The following is a 19,215-nucleotide window of genomic DNA, read 5'->3' as shown; positions in this document are numbered from 1 at the left end:
AAACTCAGGACCTTGCGTGTGTGAGGCAGGCAGTGGAACCACTGAGCTAAATCCCTGGTCCCATACAAGCATTCTTTCATCCATCCATCCCTTGCATTGCTCATGTGTACCCTTTAATTGTTGCTTAATTGAATAAAGTGAAAAAGAACACCTAAGTACATTTCGGCAATAGAATCATTTCACCAGTGTTCTTCAGACACTGGCAAGACTCTCCAAGGACTGCATGGGTGTGAATGATTATAAGAGAATTAATTCTGGATTCTCACCTTCAGGACCTTCTCTTCCTGCAACCTATCTGCCTAACAGTGGTGGCAAACCTATGGCACATGTGTTGCTTTTCTTTTAAGACAAAAGATGTTAATGTATGAGTTGTTTTTTTCTAAACTAAAACCTCAGCATTCAGGTTTTACTGTAGTGTTGGCACTTCGTGATAAGTAAGTGGGTTTGGGGTTGCAGTCTGGGCACTCGTCTCTACAAGGTTCCCCATCACTGGGCTAGAGGCTGCTGCCACTGAGAGTCTTCTCTCCTGCCTCCCTTCCTCAGTGACCCTTCTCTGTGCTACATTTCAGAAGGCACACCCCCAAAGGGAACATCCCTCGCCCATCTGTAGGGAGCCAAACCAAGGGCTAGTTAGAGAATGCCTTAACTGTTCTCTTTTCAGTTATTTTTATTCTGTCCTTCTCAGTAAGAGATGCATGGCTGGCTGGGCATGTAGCTCAGTGGTAGAGCATTCACCTAGAAAGTGCAAGGCCCTGGGTTCCATCTCCAGCACCCCCAAAGAAGAAAGACAGGAAGGAAGGGAGGGAGGGAGGGAGGAGAAAGAGAGGAAGGAAGGAAAGAAGGCAGGAAGGCAGGCAGAGAGGGAGGAAGAAAGAGTGCATTGATATTTTAAACCATCAGTATTTACAATACAGGTAAACAAGTATTTTATTTTATTTATTTTATTTTTTTGGTACCGGGGATCGAACTTGGGTCCTTGCACTTGGGCAGCAGGCGGCGAAACCACTGAGCTAAATCCCTGGCCCCTTAATGTCCTCTTAATGTCCACTATATACAAGGGAGAAATATAATATTTCAAGATTCTTTTGATCATACTTGAGGAAAAAGTTTGAGTGTGAACTGCTGGAATATACAGTGTACAAAGTACACACAAAGGCACCTTCCGTGTAACCTGGAGCTTATTTAAAGGCCTAACGCAGAGAAATTCTCAACCTTGTATGTCAGGGCTTGAGAAATTTCTGAATAGTATGTGAAAGTTTGTGCTTGTAGGCAAGTCTATGCTTTTCTGGGCCAGGAGCACAATTTTCCAAGAGGTCCACAATGCCAAAAATGATTAAGAAAAAAATCTGACTGAAGTGTGTAAGGTCTTCAGGCTCTTGGCTTTGCTGCTTTTGTATGTATCATTCTGTGGAATGCCTTCCAACATAAACAATCCTGCTTTAGTTCGGGCTGTGTGTAGAATAATATATACTGATTATGAAAAATTGTGAGATAGATCCACTCCCCTTTCTCTATGCTCATCCTCGAGCCAATCCTGGGGCAACCTTTTAATTTTATTCCTCGCTAATGCAAAGGCTTTTCCTTTTAAATTTTGATGGGGAAAGTTGTAGGTGCTTCATCTCTAGAACAGTGCTGGGTGAAAATCTGCAAAATAGTTTTTAAAAGGATAGACATTACCCTTTACAGCTCTGTCGTGCGGCATTTTCCAGAATTTAATCAGTGCCCCAGCAATAGTTTGACACAGTACTGTACTCAGACTGTTGGGAAAAGTGTGTCCGGAAGTGACTAACAACACAGTGGTTTGAGAGCTTTGGCTTTTAAAGTGTCACATGTCCAGTGAATGAATGAAGATATCAGTGCCAGGTCTGAAGGAGAACCCTAGTAATCCAGCCCTTGGCGTATAACCTTCAAACACCAATAAATGAGATTATCGGGATTTAACATGTGACCTTTCTCATTTTGAATGGGAGGTCCAGATGTTCTCTCATTTAGCTGCCCCGTTGAAATCTGCTTTAACCGACCGCAGTTGGATCTAGATTTATGGTTGTGTGAATGACAGTCTTGCAAACTGTATTCTGCAGTGGGTGTTGCTGTCTAAACAGTAACATATGGAGACCCATGGTTTAATAATTAAAAATAATTTGTGACCTTACCCGTAATAGATTTGTTAATTATGTCAACTGAAGAAGTAAAAATGGGATCACGATAGATATTTCGCTGTATTTGTCAGTCTGGTGGCATTAAAGACATTGACAGGATTCGTTAGAACCAGGCTTTTCTGCACCTGAGGCTACAGAAGCAGAAATCCCAGCCATACCCTCATTTTCCTTAGTGACTCCCACAAGGAAGTTCATAGCTGCCCTAGAGAAAATGGGAAAGGCTTCTGACTGACTGCTCTTGAGTCACTTCAGGCTTGTGGCCATACTTCTGTATCCCCTCTTCTCCCCTGAATGGTCCTTTATTGCCTCTCATTATCGCTTAGATCCCAGAACCATCTCTGGCATTTTTATACGACTGGTTTCCTACTCGCCATCAACTTGATTTTCCAGTTGTAGTTCTTCCGGTTGAACTGGTTCTCTGTCTGACACTGTATATATAGAAAGATCTTTCTTTACAGTATTTTCATGTTTTGCCTCATAAGAGAACTGAGCTCTCACTCCCTTGAAGGAACTGCAGAGGGCTTCCCCACATGCGCTTACACCACTGCTGCCTTTGTAGGTCAGAGATATGCTAGTTAACTAGTAATTGTAGCTTAGCAAAGCACACCACACAGCTAACAGAACAGAAGTGAGATGGAACAGTTCATGAAAGCACAAAATATGGCAACAAAAGTAATCTGCAGTGGCCCGGGGATGTAGTTCAGTGGTTCCTCTCCCTGCCTCGAAAGCGCAAGGTCCTGAGTTTTTCCCTGGTACCAAAAAAAAAAAAAAAAGTAATCTAGTTTGAAAATTGTATCCTTACAGATTACAATTCAATTTAGAATGAGAGCAAAAATCAGTAGTTAGATATTTGCTAATAAAATAGCTAAGTATGAAAGGTCTCCTATTGGACCAACTCTTTCATAATTGTTCTAACCTCCTTTCCCACTCCTTGAGGACATGCGCCTTGTATGTGTTGGGGGTGGGTGTTTTGTTTTGTGGTGCTTGGAATTGAACCTAAGGTCACACACATGCTAGAAAAGGGTACCCTGTGCTTTCTAAAATCAGTTAGTTATTCTTGTTTGTTTTGTTGAAAAGGGCATGAAATCATTTGTACAGATACAAAAGGAGTTAAGGATAAGTGGTTTTGTGTTTTGTTGTTTATTTGTTTGCATTTTGTGGTGTTGGTGATTGGTCCCAGGATCTTCACACTGAGCTATACCCCTAGCTCTTTTTATTTTTTGAGACAGGGTTGCCTAGATTGGGCTCGAACTTATAATTTTCCTGCCTCAGCCTCCTGAGCCACTGGGATTATAGGGATGTGCCACTGCATCTGATTTAAAGATGTTCTTTGAGGACTTCTTTTTTTCACATGAAGCTGATGAGAGCTCAAAAATTACTATACTTGTCATGATGCTTCTTGTAGAAGCTGGTAAATGGATAGCCAAAATCTCCACATTTGCTACAGAGTCAGCAGTATCAGGGTGGTTAGATATCAGTTTAGCTTTCTTTTGTTTGATCCATACTTATTTCTTATTTTTGAACAGAGTTGGTCTGCTTGTAATTTATATACTTATTTTTTTTAAAATACTAGATATTTAACCCAAGGCCTTCACCCTCAGTTATACCTTCAGCCCCTTTTCTTTAAAAAAAAATTTTTTTTGAGATAGGAATCTCCTGAAGTCACTAAATAGCCCAAGCTGGCCTCAAATCTGCAAACCTTCTACCTCAGCTTCCCAGAGTGCTGGAATTACAGGTGTGCACCCCATGCCTAGCTTACATACCTTTGAGTGTTCAGTTCAGTGATTTTTTTTCAGTAAACTTACAGAGCTGTGCCACTACCAGCATGTTTGAAAACATTTTCATCACCCTAAAAAGATCCCGTGCCCTGCTTGTGGTCAATCCCCACTGAGAGCCTCCAGCCCCAGGCAGCCACGAATCTGAGTTTTGCCCTGTGGATGTGCCACTGTTTCTGCATCTTTCGTATAAGTGGAATAATACAATAGGTTGCCTTTTACTTCTGCCTTGTTTTACTTACGTAATGGTTTGATATAATGGTCATCCTCATTGCTGCATGTATCGGTAGTTTGTTTCTTTTTATTTCTGTATTCCATTGCACTGACATAGAACATCTTATTATCAATTCACTAATTGGTGGACATTGGCATGTTTGCACTTTAGTCTACAGGCATACCACCCTGAATATGCCCGATCTCGTTTGATCTTGGCATGTTGGCATTTGGGCACTTATGAATAATTCTGCTATGAACATCTATATCAAGTCTGTGTAAACATTTATTTTCATTTATTTTGAGTAGATTACCTCAGAGTGGAACTGCAGGGTCATGTGGTAAATTTGTTTAATTTTATAAGAAACTCCCTACATTAGTTATCAATTGCTGTGCAAGACATTACGCCAGACGTTAGCAACAAAAAGCAGTACAAACGTGCTAGCTCAGCAGGCACAGCGTCCCTGAGTCCTCTGCCTCAGGGTCCCTGCCATGGGCTTCCATCTGGGCACTGACCCGTTCTGTGGTCTCATACTAGAGAGATGAGAGAGGATCAGCTCCCAACTCATTCTTGGGTGTTGTCAGGACTCGGTCCTCAGGTCTTTTAGACTGAGGGTCGCGTCTCCACACTGGAGGTTGGCCCCTGGCTGCTTACCAGAGAAGCACACAAGAGCAAGGCTACGAATGAGATCCAAGTCCCAGACTCATAACGTAATTGCCTTCACCAAGTTCCGCTCATCAGAGGCAAGTCACCAAGGTCAGCCCACGCTGGAGGGCCGATCGCACAAGGCCAGGGACAGTGGGAAGCTGAGATTCCTAGGCCCATGCAGAAGGCCACACGCTGCCGCACTGTTTTCCAAATGGCTGGACTGTTTCACATTCCCACCCGCAACCTACGAGGGTTCCCTTTTCTTTCCATCCTTGCCAATGGTCCTTATTGTGTGTCTTTGATAATAGGTACTCTAGTGGGTATGACACAGTAACTTGTCATGGTTTAATTCACATTTCTCTATCTACTGATGATGAAGAATATCTTCATTGGCCTATTGTCCATTAGTATAATTTCTTTGGTGAAATGTCAGCTCACATCTTTTGTCTGTTTTTAATTGGGTTGCCATATTAATTTATGAAATATTTTCACTTATGAATCATGCTTTTGGCGTTGTATCTAAGAAATCTTTTCCTAGCTCAACATCATGAACAATAGCATGTGTCAGCTGTTATGCTAGAACTTTACATACATTATTTTGCTTAATTACATTACCGTAACAACCCTGTGAGGTGTAGATTTTATCTTTGCACAAAAGAAAAAATTCACCGAAGTCAGGTGACTTGCTAAGGTTGCCTTGGTCATTAGTGCAAGGCATCCAAATCCTTTTCCACTGGGTAAAAAGAAGAGCTAAATTCCATATTGTCCCTTTCCTGTGCATTCTATTACTTGAATACAATTAGTAGAAACCTCTCTATTTGTGATCATTAGAACTTGCCATTTGCAAAAGAAATCGTGTGATCCAGCTTGTTGGCTGCCTTCCATTCTAGTTTTGCTCTGCCAGGCTTTATTCCCTCTGCACTTTCTGGTTGAGCCAGGATCGGCTTTGCTCGAAGCCTGAAAGTGTGTGGCTGGGCAGCTGCTCATCATTCGTTGTACGTCACCTCCAGGGATGAGCATGTTCCTGTGACAAGATCGCTTGCTCCCCTGTGGCTTTTAGTGCTGCGCGTTCACCTACGAGAAGACAGGGCTGTGTCTCTTCCATATTTCTCAGTGGCCTTGTCTCAGTATTTGAAAACCAGAGAGGGAAGAAGTGATTAGGGTGAGGTTTTGTTTGTTTGTTTGTTTGTCTGGTACCGGGGACTGAACCCTGGACCTTGCGCTTGCGCGGCAGGCGCTGGAACCACTGAGCTAAATCCCCGGCAAGGGAAGAAGTGATTAAACAGAGCGGCCTAAATGTCCAAATAATATGTTACGGATGGTAGATTTTATATTAGTTTTACATATTTTATTTTAATCAACTCGTTTCTTCCATTTTTTTTGACTTGTAATTAATTTAATGTTAATAAGAATCTTCTCATTGTTAATCCTTAGACTCATTTCCATCCTTCAAGAACACTTTGTACCCTTTGCGACTGACCGGTGTGCCTTTAGTTAGAAATACAACTCACTGGTTCCCTCTGCTCTGAGCTAATGTGCCAGCTTCAGGGAAAATTGCAACCTTGCAATTTTTTAAAAAAACGCTATCAACCCTAATTTCGTACTTGAGGCAAAGAACAGAGTAATTGTTCCTCCCTCCTTCCCTCCCTCCCTTCCCACCTTTTTTCTTCCCTCCCTCCTGCTGTACTGGGGAGCAGTCACTGGGCTCTGTAACAAGCACGGTATTTATGTTGGGGGTACAAGCAGAATTATATACAGATGCTGACATCAAGCAGCATTTTGTGGAGGAGCAGTGGGAATGTTATAGAAAGAATGGACTTGGTAAGGGAGGAGGAGGAGAAAGAATGAGCTAGTTTGCAACTTGTGGTGTGTGAAACATAGCAGGAAATCCAGGAAATGAATGGAAGTACAGTATGTGCCTGGGAGACACTGTGGCAGGGAGTCTGTTCGAATTGCATAGTTGGGAGTCGCCAGCAGTAAAAAGTTGGATGAGGAGAGAATGTAAAGTGAAAAGGCAAAAATTTCAAGAAACAAACCCTGAGAACTGGGCACCACCAGGAGACGCTCTAAAGGCCACGTACCAGCTTCAGAATGTTGTAGGCAAATTCGGGGCACCTTATTCTCATTGATTGACTACTTCTTCCCTCTTTGGCCAGTTATGATCGGTAAATTAGCTGAGGCTGCCCAAGGAGTTTGTTCGCTCATTCATTCATTCATTCATAAAGTAACTGTACCTGCTGATAGGTTCTTGGGACACAGATATCATTAAAACCTGGTCTCTGACTTGAAGATACTCCAGGTCTACATGGGGCGTCAGCATTTTGACTGTTATAGGACACAGCACAAACTACGAGCACCAAGAACTCCTAGGCCGTGGACATGGAATACTTTTTCACTCCTTCCTTTCCCTATGACTCTGACACTGGATTATGGCAGTCAGAATTTCTTTGGACAACTTAATTGTATTTGGATGATAATTTTCAGTTCTACCAAGAATTATGTTTTAACACACTTATACTTCTTAGTCAATGCTATTTCTTTTTTTTTGGTACCGGGCATCGAACTCGGGTCCTTGCACGTGCGCAGCAGGCAGTGAAACCACTGAGCTAAATCCCTGGCAAGTCAATGCTATTTCTAACAAAGATAGTGACTGTTCTGTGCAGGAGAATTTTGGATGAAAAGAACTTTTTTTCCTTCTGGATTTATAAATGAAACTTCCACCAGATACATCCTTTTGTCTATGTCTAGCATGTTTAGGTAACATCTAAAACCTCCATGTCTTTGAATGTATCTCCATCCATTATTTTTTGATGGTTAGCAGGTATTTGTTAGAAATATAAATACAGTCGCTTCTCGGCTTTTTGGCTAAGATCAAGGGTAGAAATATAAGTTCAAAATAACATAATACATAGATTAAAATAATAGAAAAAGGAAATCTTTATAGCAGGCAGAATGAAATGGTGCTTTATGGTTTAGAGGGAGCCTTCATATGTCATGTTCTCCAGCCGTTAGAATTCTAGAGGTAAAATTGCACCTGATCCTGCGACCTTTGAGGAGTTTATCCCCACTGAGCAGCTGAAACATCCCCTCCTGCTGATGGATGGTGTGGTCCCACTGTAAAGCTCCTCTTGTTCTAATGGGGAAGCAAAGAATTGACTGAAATTATTTTTAAAAATTTTTATTAGGCCAATGAATGAACTCCTTGATAATCAGGTAATAAAGACTAATGTGTTAGTAAAATTGAGGGGAGTCCCTTGCAAGAGAAACATTTTCTGTTTTCATGCTAGTGCTTTTGCATTTGAAATGACAGGATTTACTGATTACCAGTGTAAATTCTTCACAGAAAAATTTAAAAGTCTGATGAGAACATGTTTTAATGAAAACTTAAACCAACTGACTGTTACCCAGACCTGCTCTTATTTCTCTGCTGTTGGGATATTAATATTGTATCTCCTGTTAGTCTGATTCATCTTTTCCTGATTTTAAAATCAGCATTTAAAAAGTTAATAGCTGTCCATCGTTTTAATTTTAATTTTTTTTTTTTTGAGCTGGGGATTGAACCCAGGGGCTCACACATGCTGGATAAATGTTCCACAACTGAGCCACATGCCCAGCCCTGTTTATTTTCTTTCTTTTTTTTTTTTTTGGTACCAGGGATTGAACTCGAGTCCTTATGCTTGCGCAGCAGGCAGCGAAACCACTGAACTAAATCCCCGGCCCCTTTATTTTCTATTTTGAGACAGTCTCCTAAATTGCCCAGACTCTCCTCAAACTTGTGATACTCCTGCCTCAGCTTCCCAAGTAATTGGGATTGCTGGCAGGGCATTGCATTCCACATACCATTTCACATTTGATAAGAGAAAATGCAAACCAGAATGTGTCTTGTGAATCAACGATCGAAATTCCAGTCTGCATTGAAGCTTTATAATTTTACTAGTTAGGGAATACTAAAAGTCCTCCTTATTCTTTAGCTCTCATAATATCATAGGTTTTTCTCTCTTGCTGCTTTATATACAAAAGTGTGGATTTGAAAGTGAAAATGTCCCATCAGTTCAGTGTTCTTGTTCCTAATACAAAGGGGCTGTGTGGGAAAGACGCACAGACATTAATTTCACAGGGGAATCTGTTCTAGTCATCTGTTTGTGCTGGGCTGGGTGACAGCGACAAACTCTGTAGACTCAATACCTACAAAACATATATCTCCCATTTTGCTCTTTAGCGCTTCAAGCTTCTAAATCCTATTAACAGCTGTCAAAACCCGGTAAACTATTTAGATGCTTTCACAATTTGTTTAATTGGATAGTTAGAAAATGGCACATGAGGAAAGCCCATCCTCCCCCCTTCCTTTTAGCCTGGCTGAACATCTGTAGCATTAGGGCCTCATTATCTCTGAATTGGCATAGCAAATCAGCGGCGTCATTAAAATGCCACATTAAGATGATTAAGCTTCTTTGTTATCCAGTTGACTTTTGCATGTGCTGAGGATTTCATGGTTATGACCCCCGATCCTTGTAAAACACTTCAACAGCATCACCTTTTGTGTCTCGTGTGCCTCACAGCCGCGTTTCGTCCCTTCTCACAGCATTGCTGGCCAACTCGAGGCTTTTACTTCAAACTCCATCCCCGCTGGAGTTGGATCCTGAGCACTCCTAGCTCAGGGCCGAATTCACAGCCTCCTTTTTACTCTAGGCGCCAACCTGTGGTCCAAGCACCCAGGTCGCCTCTTCTGTTTGCATCTTTGATAGGTTCTTCTCTCCAGCCGAGCATTTTATGTGCCTGTAAAAACAAACTGAGGCACAGTTGGCTGAGACCGCTATTGCCCCTGAAGGATTTAGATGTTGGATCTTTTCCAGGACCCATTGTTTTGCAGTGTCTCAGGTGAAACCAAAAATGTCTACTCTGGAGTGTGAGCCTTTCATGTGATAACCATCACCCCAGGAAATGAAACCATGTGCCTCAGCCCCAGAGAGCCAGACCTTTGTTCTCCTCAGCCTACAAAATTCTGTCTGGGGGGTGTGTGTCAGTGTATGTCATCTCCCCACGAGGCTCCAGAGCACAGACAGAGATGGGAGCAGTTGGACCCCAGGGCAGCGCCTTCCCAAAGAAGTTTAGTTTAATCTAATTTCCTATGGGTTAGATTCAATGTAGACGTCTTCTCCCTGCTCTGGGAATGTATCGCAATTACCTTTATCAGCAATTTGTGGTTTGCCATGATCTTTTCTCCACAATTTCAATTATAAAAAAATTGACTTAGGAAGCCTTTAACTTTTTTTATTATAGAGTAGATCAGACAATACAAAATGGCAAATATAATTACATGTACAGTTTAAGGGATAAAAGAACAAAACAACCATCCCCACCACCTGACTTAAGAAGCAAAATTTTGCACATGCCCACGAAGATTTTTGATGGTCTTTTAAGTGTCGATTTAAATTGTATAAGAAACCTGATGCGTATTTTAAGGAGAATAGACTTTACAAAACCAACATAGTAGATTATTCACATGACGAAAAGTGAGTTCAGAATACTGTGAGGCAGTTCCTCAAGTAGACTCAAGGCTTTGTTCCCAGACTGGCATGATCCTGTGCTTTTACCTAGTGGTTCAGGGCTGCCAGTCCCTAACAGCTGAAAATCAGCAGCCACGGTGATGAACATCTCTGCCTGTGTGATGCAGGTCAGTGGGACAAGGCCACTGTTTCTCAGGTAACATTTTGGTCATTTGTCTCTTGCTAAACAAAAACCACGGTGATACAGGTGTGGAGAACAGAGAAACAAGAATGTTTTCCCTGGTTACGAGAGAGCATCAAGGAAGACTGCATGGAAGAAGAGGCTTTTAAGCTGCATCTGAAGTTTGGCTGGGACCGGGAGGTGGGGGGCACCTTGGGATGGGAAAGGCATGATTGGTCAGGCTGCTCATGTGCTTCTCTGTCTCCACTGTACAGAGCAACCCATGAGGATCTTGTTAAACTGCAAACTCTGATTCTGGAAGTCTGGCTTGGGGTATGAGCTTCTGCATTTCTTTTCTTTTTTTTTTTTTGGTACTGGGGCTCAAACTTGGGTCCTTGCGCTTGCGCAGCAGGCTTCTAAACCACTGAGCTAAATCCCCGGCCCCTGAGCTTCTGCATTTCTGATGAGCCGTGCTGGGTGCGAGGCTCTCTGTGGGTAGCAGGGTCCTGGTGTATCGAGAAAGGAGATGAGCAGCTGGGCGTGCGGCAGGCTCCGGGTGGGCTTCACCAGGGAGCGTGACTTTACTCTGCAAGCCGGGTAAAGTCCCGGAAAATTTCTAACAAGGGTTTTGGTGCCACAAGATGGATAATCTGGCAATGGGTGAGGTGTAAGAGGCACTCGCATTTCAGGCGAGTTGAGAGGCTAAGGCCATGGCACATCCGGGTACCAAGGGTCTGTCAATGTCTGCTGTACACAGGGCACTGTGTCAGGCTCCAGAGCAGTTCTCAGAGTCCATCATGACTAAGAGTTACCTGGAAAGCATGGTTTTTGTTTTGGTGGTACCAGGGATCGAACTCAGAACCTTGCACTTGCCAGCCAGGCACGGTGCCACTGAGCTAAATCCCCAGCCCTGGAAAGTATGTTTTAAAATGCAGATTTCCATTTCCCTCACGTAGGTTAATAGGTCTATGGTAGAAGCCACAAATTTCTCTTTTAAAACCATACGACCTATAGTCTTTGCTTTTCTTTTTTCTTTTTTTAGTTAGAATCCTGCTATGTTGCCCAGGTGGCTTCGAACTCCGAGGCTCAAGCAATCTTCCTGCCTCGGCTGCCAAGTAGCTGGGACTGCAGGTTTGCTGCCACCCTGACAACTTCCGGTCTCAGGAGACACAGGTTAAGCAGTATCATAGAGAATATTGAGCTTTTAAAAAAAAGTGTGCGTGTCTGTGCACACAGAGACACCCACAGAGACACACGACCTGTGTAGCTTCCAGCGACAGCTCACTCAAACGTCCTAGAGGAGACAAGGTGCATTTATAACTGGGTCAGAGGAAGAAGGGACAGGTTATTTCCCCTGGGCGGCCAGGGAAGACAGAAGGAGTGGGGAAGGCTAGCAGCTTGACCTTAGATGTGTGGGATTTGGATCTGTTGAGGAAAGAGCTTTTAGGTGGTAGGAATAATATGAACATAACCAAGAATACCTAGAAATTGTTTGGGTTGGTGAGAGACATCTGAGTACTCAAAATCAACATTCTAAGGGTAGGTTTGGGCCAATCACAAAGGCCTTTTAGGTATCTTCGTTTCTGAATTTGGACCTTATTTCGCTGGCAGCGGAAAATACTGGAGAATCCTGAGGGGCCAGAACATGAGCAGGCTGTAGTTTTAGGAGGAGCGATCTCAGGGTAATGTACGAGAGGAGCTGGGAAGGAGAGAGGGGCACTGTGGAGGCTCTGAGGTGAGTGGAGAAACAGACAGGAGAGTGGGTGCAGGGTGAGAACCAATGACTGGTGGAACGAAGGGGCCAGACAAGAACAAGGGAAGAAGATTGTAAGGCTGTAGGCTGAGTACCTGGGAGGACGCCTTGGAAACCTTTGGAAACAGGGCTGAGGGAGGGGAGGGAGTTTGCGAGTGGGAGGCTTGTACTTGGGACTCACGTGTGAGATGCCAGGCAGAGCCCTAAGAATGGATGAGATTTCCATAGGGGAGGGCGGCAGGGGGAGGAGGACAGGATCAAGGACAGGATTCAGGAGAGAGGGACAGGACACGGAGGTAGAAGGAAGCAACAAGAAAGGAAGAGCATACAATGTCATTGACCAAACAGGAGGCTAGAAAGACACGGAACGGTGGTCCATGTTGCCAAGGATTATAAGACGGTGGGAATGGCATCCACAAGTTGCATTCGAGAACCAGGAGATTATCGGTGATCATCAGAGGAACAGATTCAGTGAATTAGGAAGGGAAAAGCCACCTTACAGGGAAAACTGAGTCCATTTTGAGGATGTCGAGGCAGGAAGCATAAGTTACCTGTGTAGTAAGTCTGAGTAGCAAGGAACGTCATGAGAGGTGGATTCAGGGAGGACATAAGGCTAAACCAAATTGCAAACGGAAAGGCAAAGAGGAGCTGGAGAGCCTGAGGACATAGAGTGAGGAAATTTTGGAGACTGACTTGATGTGGAGATGGGAAAGGGAAAGGGTTTCACAGTTTCAAGAATGAAACCCAGAAGAAGGGAGATGCCATTTGTAACTATACACAAGTCACAAATTAGAAGCAAATTTGGGATAAAAAATGGTGTTTGGTCTTAGAAACAGTTGCGAGTATCTTCTAGGAGTATAACGTAGCTTCCTGCCAAGCAACGCCTGCGTCTCCTTATCAGAGCAGCCCAGGCTCCTTTGTGGATCCCTCACCGGACTGCATTTGGGTACTAAGCAGTCATTTCCCAGGAATCCTCCTTGTACCTTAGATCTGACTCATTCTAATGTGCAACTCTGTTTACCTTCACGGAGTGAACCCCAAGTTGCTGACCCTCAGGCACCATGCCGAGGTCGTCCAGGTCGTTTGTCTGAAACAGTTAAATGGGCATCTGTACCCAAAACTGTTTTGGTCCAGTGGTCCCAGGGAACCCCCTGCTCCCTGCCCAGTGGCTCTTCTGCTTTCCCTCAGGGCCCTGGCCTCCCATGCTGCCTTCCTCGCTCTATAGCCAAGTGCTAAAGGACCAGCGCCAAGACCTGACCTTGAGCCAAGTTGGGGTTCCAGGTCAGGCTGGGCACAGACAAAGTCCGGAGGTCAGGAGCAGCTCTCTTCTGTCCTCTGTTCTCAGAAAGACCCCACCCCTGATCTCACTCACTATTTTTCAATGTTCTCTGACTGCGAAGTGGCCTGCCTGTGGTCATATTCACATTTTCTAACCAAAATCAAAAGGATCCTTTTGTGCTGGCCCTCACAGTATGCTGTTTTTGGTTTTCAGCAGCTGAATTTTTCCGTTGAGGTTCTTTTAAACGCCTACATGCAAACTGAAGAGCACTCAACCTTTGGTGGGATATTACCCACAGCTGGAGAGACGGAGGAAGAGGGGAGACTACAGCCTCAGGTGCATCCTTCTCTTAAAAGTTAAAAATAGCCAAACAACTGAAGGAAACAAAATCCACCTGAAGTCAGGCAGGGGCTGTCCAGAGAAAGAAGGAACACACCTCGTTCGGAGTAGGACGTGGCCATCAGCTCATCTAGAGCCCAGCAGCACAGGATGACACATTTGGGACATGCTGGGCTCATCCTTCAGCCTCTGTCCTTGCCTGTGAAGAGGGAGAGGCTGTGAACTGTGAACTGTGAACCGTGGCGAGCAGTGGACGGTGTCACTCCACCGTCAGTGGTTAGGGCCTGCGTTGCTCTATTAAGCAAACACAGTTAATATAGATGAAAGGTAGCCTTGATAGAAGTGAAAATTGAAACTTGGGTGGAAGGTAGCAACCCAGGCACAGCTGCAGCTGAACTTCCTCCTGTGTGGCTGCAGGAGCAACACTTACTGGTGTGTTTTGGGAGGGATGCCGTTTTTAAAAATACCTTTTTTTTCAGGGTGTTTTGGGTTTTCACATCTACCCTCAGTGAAGGGAGGGTGTGGAACAGAGTTAGCAAGAGGCCACTTAGACCTTTTATATCTAATGTGTGAGGTCAGATCCACGCTATTGGGAGTTTGGGATTAAGTTCATCATTCGAACCACTCCTCTGCTAGTACATGGCCACATAAGCTTGGACAAATCACCAGAAACATTGCTTCCACGTCTCCTTATCTAAGAAGCAAGAGGGCTGGATTAGATAATCTCTGTAGTCCCACTGAGCCCTAATTCCATTGACTTGTGATTTCTCATGGGGAAGGACAGCTTTCAGTTTCTGAGGACCCATTTGAAAGATGAAGCATATATATTTAAAAATCCCTTACAAATGTGTATGATTTCAACAGACACATATTTAGTTTTGTTAATGTTAGCATATACATGTGTCTTCTCCGTTTCTTCACCCTAAAAGAGTTAATAGTCCTTATTAAGATGGTCTTGATCACTCGGGTAATTCCTCCTCTGTCCAGCCCTGCAGTCCAGGGTCTCGGGTGGCATCCTCTTTACCCTGGGCCCAGGCGTTTTTCCCCTGCTTAGGCTGAACCCTGTTTACCTAATGTTGATGGGAGGGACTCCTTAGTTTATATTAAATAATCACTTCTCCTTTGTTTCTTTCTCAACACCATTTCATCAGCGCTAACAGCTTCCTTTACATTCAGTGCTGTGTCTTTATCAGTTCCAGAAGAGATGGGGAGATAAGGTGTGTTTCAGTAGTTCATACACGTGGAAGGGGGAGAGGCAAAGCGTGGCTTAAAATCATAAAAAACTGTTTTAACTATTCAACTGTCTTAGTGGCCTAAATCAGATGCATTTGAAGGATTAAAATGGCATTTCCTCCTTGGATCCTAAAGAGCACATCACCTTGCCTGTTTAACTGCAGTCACCAAAAAAGTGCTAGATCTGAGTTGTTCAAAATGCTTGTTTCATGGTCCCTTGGAGCAGACGTAACTAAAACCTGTTGTCTTCGACATTTTGGATGGCCTAAAACACTGTCATCTGTTTTTATGCGTGCGTTTTACTCTGACTGAGGTTCTGAAGTCACATAATGAGTGATTGCCCTAACGATGTTCTCTTGTCTTGTAGATGAACAACACCATGTGAGCTTAGTTTGGTATTTAACTGTCACTTGTGTGTCTGTGCTTTTTGAAATATTTTCATAGCTGCAAATACAGTCATTGTTCATTTCTTGCATTTTCTTCCCTGCAGATGATTCCGTGAAAGTGAAGGATGAATACAGTGAAAGAGAGGAGAATGTTTTAAAGCCAGAGCCCATGGGAACTATGGAGGAGCCTGAAATTCCTTACAGCTATGCAAGAGAATATAACGAATATGAAAACATTAAGCTGGAGAGACATGCTGCCTCCTACGATAGTGGCAGGCCAGGCAGTGGCAAGATGAACTGCGATGTGTGTGGCTTGTCCTGTGTGAGCTTCAATGTCTTAATGGTTCACAAGAGGAGCCATACTGGTAAATAATCTCCTTTTTCATTCTTCTGGGAGCTGTCTGCAGCCACAGAGGAACAAGTGACCTGGTAGAATTTGGATTACTTCCTTTGGCCTTTGCTATAATTCCGATATGTCTCCCCCTCGCTGCCTTGCCAATTATCCAATGATTTGGCAAACGCCGTGAATAAAGAAAGACTACAAGAGCACAGTGTTCTAGGTCAGCCAAATAGTTTTTCTTCAGTTAATAAGTAGGAGTGGCATTGTGTAATTGGCTTCTTAGATATCTCTCTGTATTTTTGTATGACACTTTTAATAAAAGGAGATCTCAGGCCAGGGATTTAGCTCAGTGGTTTTGCTGCCTGCTGCGCAAGCACAAGGACCCAAGTTTAATCCCTGGTACCCAAAAAAGAAAGATCTCTTTACTGTATTGGGTTCAAATTTGGTAGATGAAAGATTATAGTTTTTATCTCTAGTTTTAAGGACGGTATCTCCAGACAGTGACCAGACAATCTATAGGAAAACCTGTGAACAACAGTCCCCCAGAGCCAGTAGATTGTGTCTGACAACCAAACTGAAGTCTAAAAGGAGGCATTTGTGGTCCTCAGCACCTTACTGGGACTTGAGTCTATAAGTCATTTCAAAGGAGATTATATTTAAGAAGAATGTTCAGTAATATGAAAATTCATGTCTAGAAAGCTATCCTAAAACTGACCATGGTCGTGAAAGCCTGTAATCCCAGCACTTGGGAGGCTGAGGCAGGAGGATCACTGAGAGTTCGAGGACAGTCTAGGCTACATAGTGAGTTCAAGGCTGGTCTAAACTACATGGTGAGACCATGTCTCAAAAAAGCAAAAAACAAAACAAAACAAAAAAGCTGTCCTAGAACTACTCGAGTGTCTGCTCTGATTCAGGATGAGACAATACCTAGGATAGTCTCACTGGGTGGGAGCATTTTTTTTTGAGGGAAGATTCCACAAGGGAGTCTCACACAGGACTGGAAATGCAGCTCCCAGCGGATCCTAGCGTGGACAGAGTGGTCAGGAAGATGCGCTTTGCCACAGGCATCTAATCTGTACCTGTGCTTTCCTCCTCCCGGTGACCAGAAATCTCCTTTCTTGTCCTCTGTCAAGGTGAACGGCCGTTCCAGTGTAATCAGTGTGGGGCCTCTTTTACTCAGAAAGGTAACCTCCTCCGCCACATTAAACTGCACACGGGGGAAAAGCCTTTCAAGTGTCACCTCTGCAGCTATGCGTGCCAAAGGAGGGATGCACTCACGGGGCACCTGAGGACGCATTCTGGTAAGTGGGGGCCGAGCATGCAGGGTGAGCCTGGAAACTGCAGAGTTAAGTGCAGAGGCTCGAATCCGTCACTGCAGTTCTGAAGGGTGGCAGCAGCAGCAGAGACCTCTAGGGCTAATTGCACTTCCATTAAGGCATTAATTGCTCTCCGTCTGCCTCACATCCTCACACCCCTGGAGGACAGCAGCCAGACAGGAAGAGCCCACCCTGAAAAATGCCTTTGTAGTTTTTGCAAGAAAATTATAGCCATTGCTATGTTTCTCATGGTAAACTATTGTACACACACACACACACACACACACTTTCTACTCAGAGCCCTGAACAAGTAAATGATGTATAGTTTTTGTTTTGTTTTGCTTTGTTTTGGTACCGGGGATCAAACTCCGGACCTTGTGAGCCAGGCGCCAGAACCACTGAGCTAAATCCCCGGCCCAAGGATGTATAGTTTTGTAAACTACAAAAAACAGCAAATCAGGTATAAGTCATTGCTTGGAGGTCCTTTTGGGCCATTCTGGGCTACATTTCTTAAACCCAGCTTTCCTCTTACTTATTAAGTCTATTTACTTTCAATCTCTGAAAGATGCACAGCAGTAAGAATTGATAGGGGCCTGTGGCCTCTTGATGTTTTTTACTCCTTATTTTGAGCAACCAAGATAGTGCAATTTTTTTTCAACATTTAGAATTTCCTTCTTAGAAAAATAAGACTGGGTTTATTTTCAAATTTGGGACCTCATGTTCTTGATGTTATCGGACAAAATTTTAATTGAAAAAAAAAGTGTGTTTTTTTAATGTCAATCTACATCTACTGCTTTGACTAAAATCCAGCCCCAGTCTTGAAACTGGTCACAATTCAGGAACTAGGATTAAACAAGTCAACCCCAACCAAAGCCACCACGGGAGATCATACATGGCAAAGATTGGGTTTTTTTCTTTTGTGTCTCATGTTTCAAAGTAACAAATTAAAGATGAGTTTGCTGGAAAAAAAAAGGATTAGGATAGTTATCTTCTGTTATGTTTTTAAAGTAAAAAAACAACAATAATAGGAATTTTAAAGACAGATTTTAGAGAACCTCAATTTGTGTAGAAATTTAACATTTTTAGCCCTAGAAACCTGCATTTTATTTTATTTTGGAATTTTATAAGGATATTTTAGTACTATAAATCCCAAGACCTCTATTTTAGAAGAGCAAAAGGACTTAGAAAATCAGTACTTGGGGCTGGGCATAAGGCCTGAGTTGATCCCACCACTGCAAAAAAGAACGAAAATTAAAACTTCAGTTTCTAAAACTCTGACAAATTCTTAGGACATATTTTCCCAACCAGTCAGACAAGTCAATCTTGCATAAATCATTGAAGTTATTACTTACGTGTTTCAAGGAATAAAGTGTTTGGGCTGAGTTGGAAGCTAGAGTTACATGGGTGAGCTTTTGAGGAAAGGTATGCTTCATCTTCAGCGAAGTCATTTCTGCAATTCATTCTTCATTCATTCTGTTGTTCAAAAATATCCTTAGCTTTGATTAAAAAAAAAAATAGCTCAACTTTGATTGCCCAAGCCTAGAGTTTGTGAGAGCCGCTGGACCGGAATGACAGATTTATCCACACTCGTCCGGGCTCTGAGGCGTTCTGAGCCGGGTTAGGGCCGCAGCCCTGAGGACAGCATGCCACAGGGCGAAATCCCTTCCCCTTCCATTCCTACACCACACGAACCTCTTGCCAGAACAAAAGGGGCCCATTGTTGTTAAACAAGAAGCAACGAGATTCAGCCTGGAGCTAGAAACGCTATGCTGACCAACAAATCCAGACCCCTTCTACTGCCACGGAACTGGTCCTTTCAAAGGACCCTAGGCCGGAGTAATCCGCAGCTTAACTCCAGCTTCCTGAATGTAAACATAGCATAGACCCCAGTGTCCACACACCCGGGCTTCACAGGGCGCCAGTCCGCCGCCTGGGGGAGCCCGGAAGCCTTGAGGGCCGCTCAGTGTCCCCTGCTCTCCTTCCAGTGGAAAAGCCCTACAAATGTGAGTTCTGCGGGAGGAGCTACAAGCAGAGAAGCTCCCTGGAGGAGCACAAGGAGCGCTGCCGCGCCTTTCTCCACAGCCCGGACCTGGGGGGCACCGGTGA

General features: G+C 43.7%; 1 protein-coding gene across 3 annotated transcripts in view; it reads left to right on the top strand.

The window, feature by feature from the left end:
- Window positions 1-19,215, top strand: part of Ikzf3 (IKAROS family zinc finger 3) — a 126,152-nt gene that overhangs the window by 83,482 nt on the left and 23,455 nt on the right. For all 3 annotated transcript variants that reach the window (XM_087202584.1, XM_013077646.3, XM_087202585.1), the window contains 3 exons: window positions 15,558-15,818; window positions 16,927-17,094; window positions 19,095-19,211. In XM_087202584.1, coding sequence (XP_087058710.1) covers window positions 15,558-15,818; window positions 16,927-17,094; window positions 19,095-19,211 — 546 coding nt within the window. The remainder of the gene's footprint in view (window positions 1-15,557; window positions 15,819-16,926; window positions 17,095-19,094; window positions 19,212-19,215) is intronic.

This window comes from Heterocephalus glaber, unplaced genomic scaffold (genome assembly GCF_053883595.1).
Source record: "Heterocephalus glaber isolate CG9 unplaced genomic scaffold, H.glaber_assembly_v1.0 deba00001773, whole genome shotgun sequence".
In the NCBI taxonomy this organism is placed as follows: domain Eukaryota; kingdom Metazoa; phylum Chordata; class Mammalia; order Rodentia; family Bathyergidae; genus Heterocephalus; species Heterocephalus glaber.
Note: the sequence above shows the minus strand (reverse complement) of the source record. Positions and strands in the feature narration are given on the sequence as shown.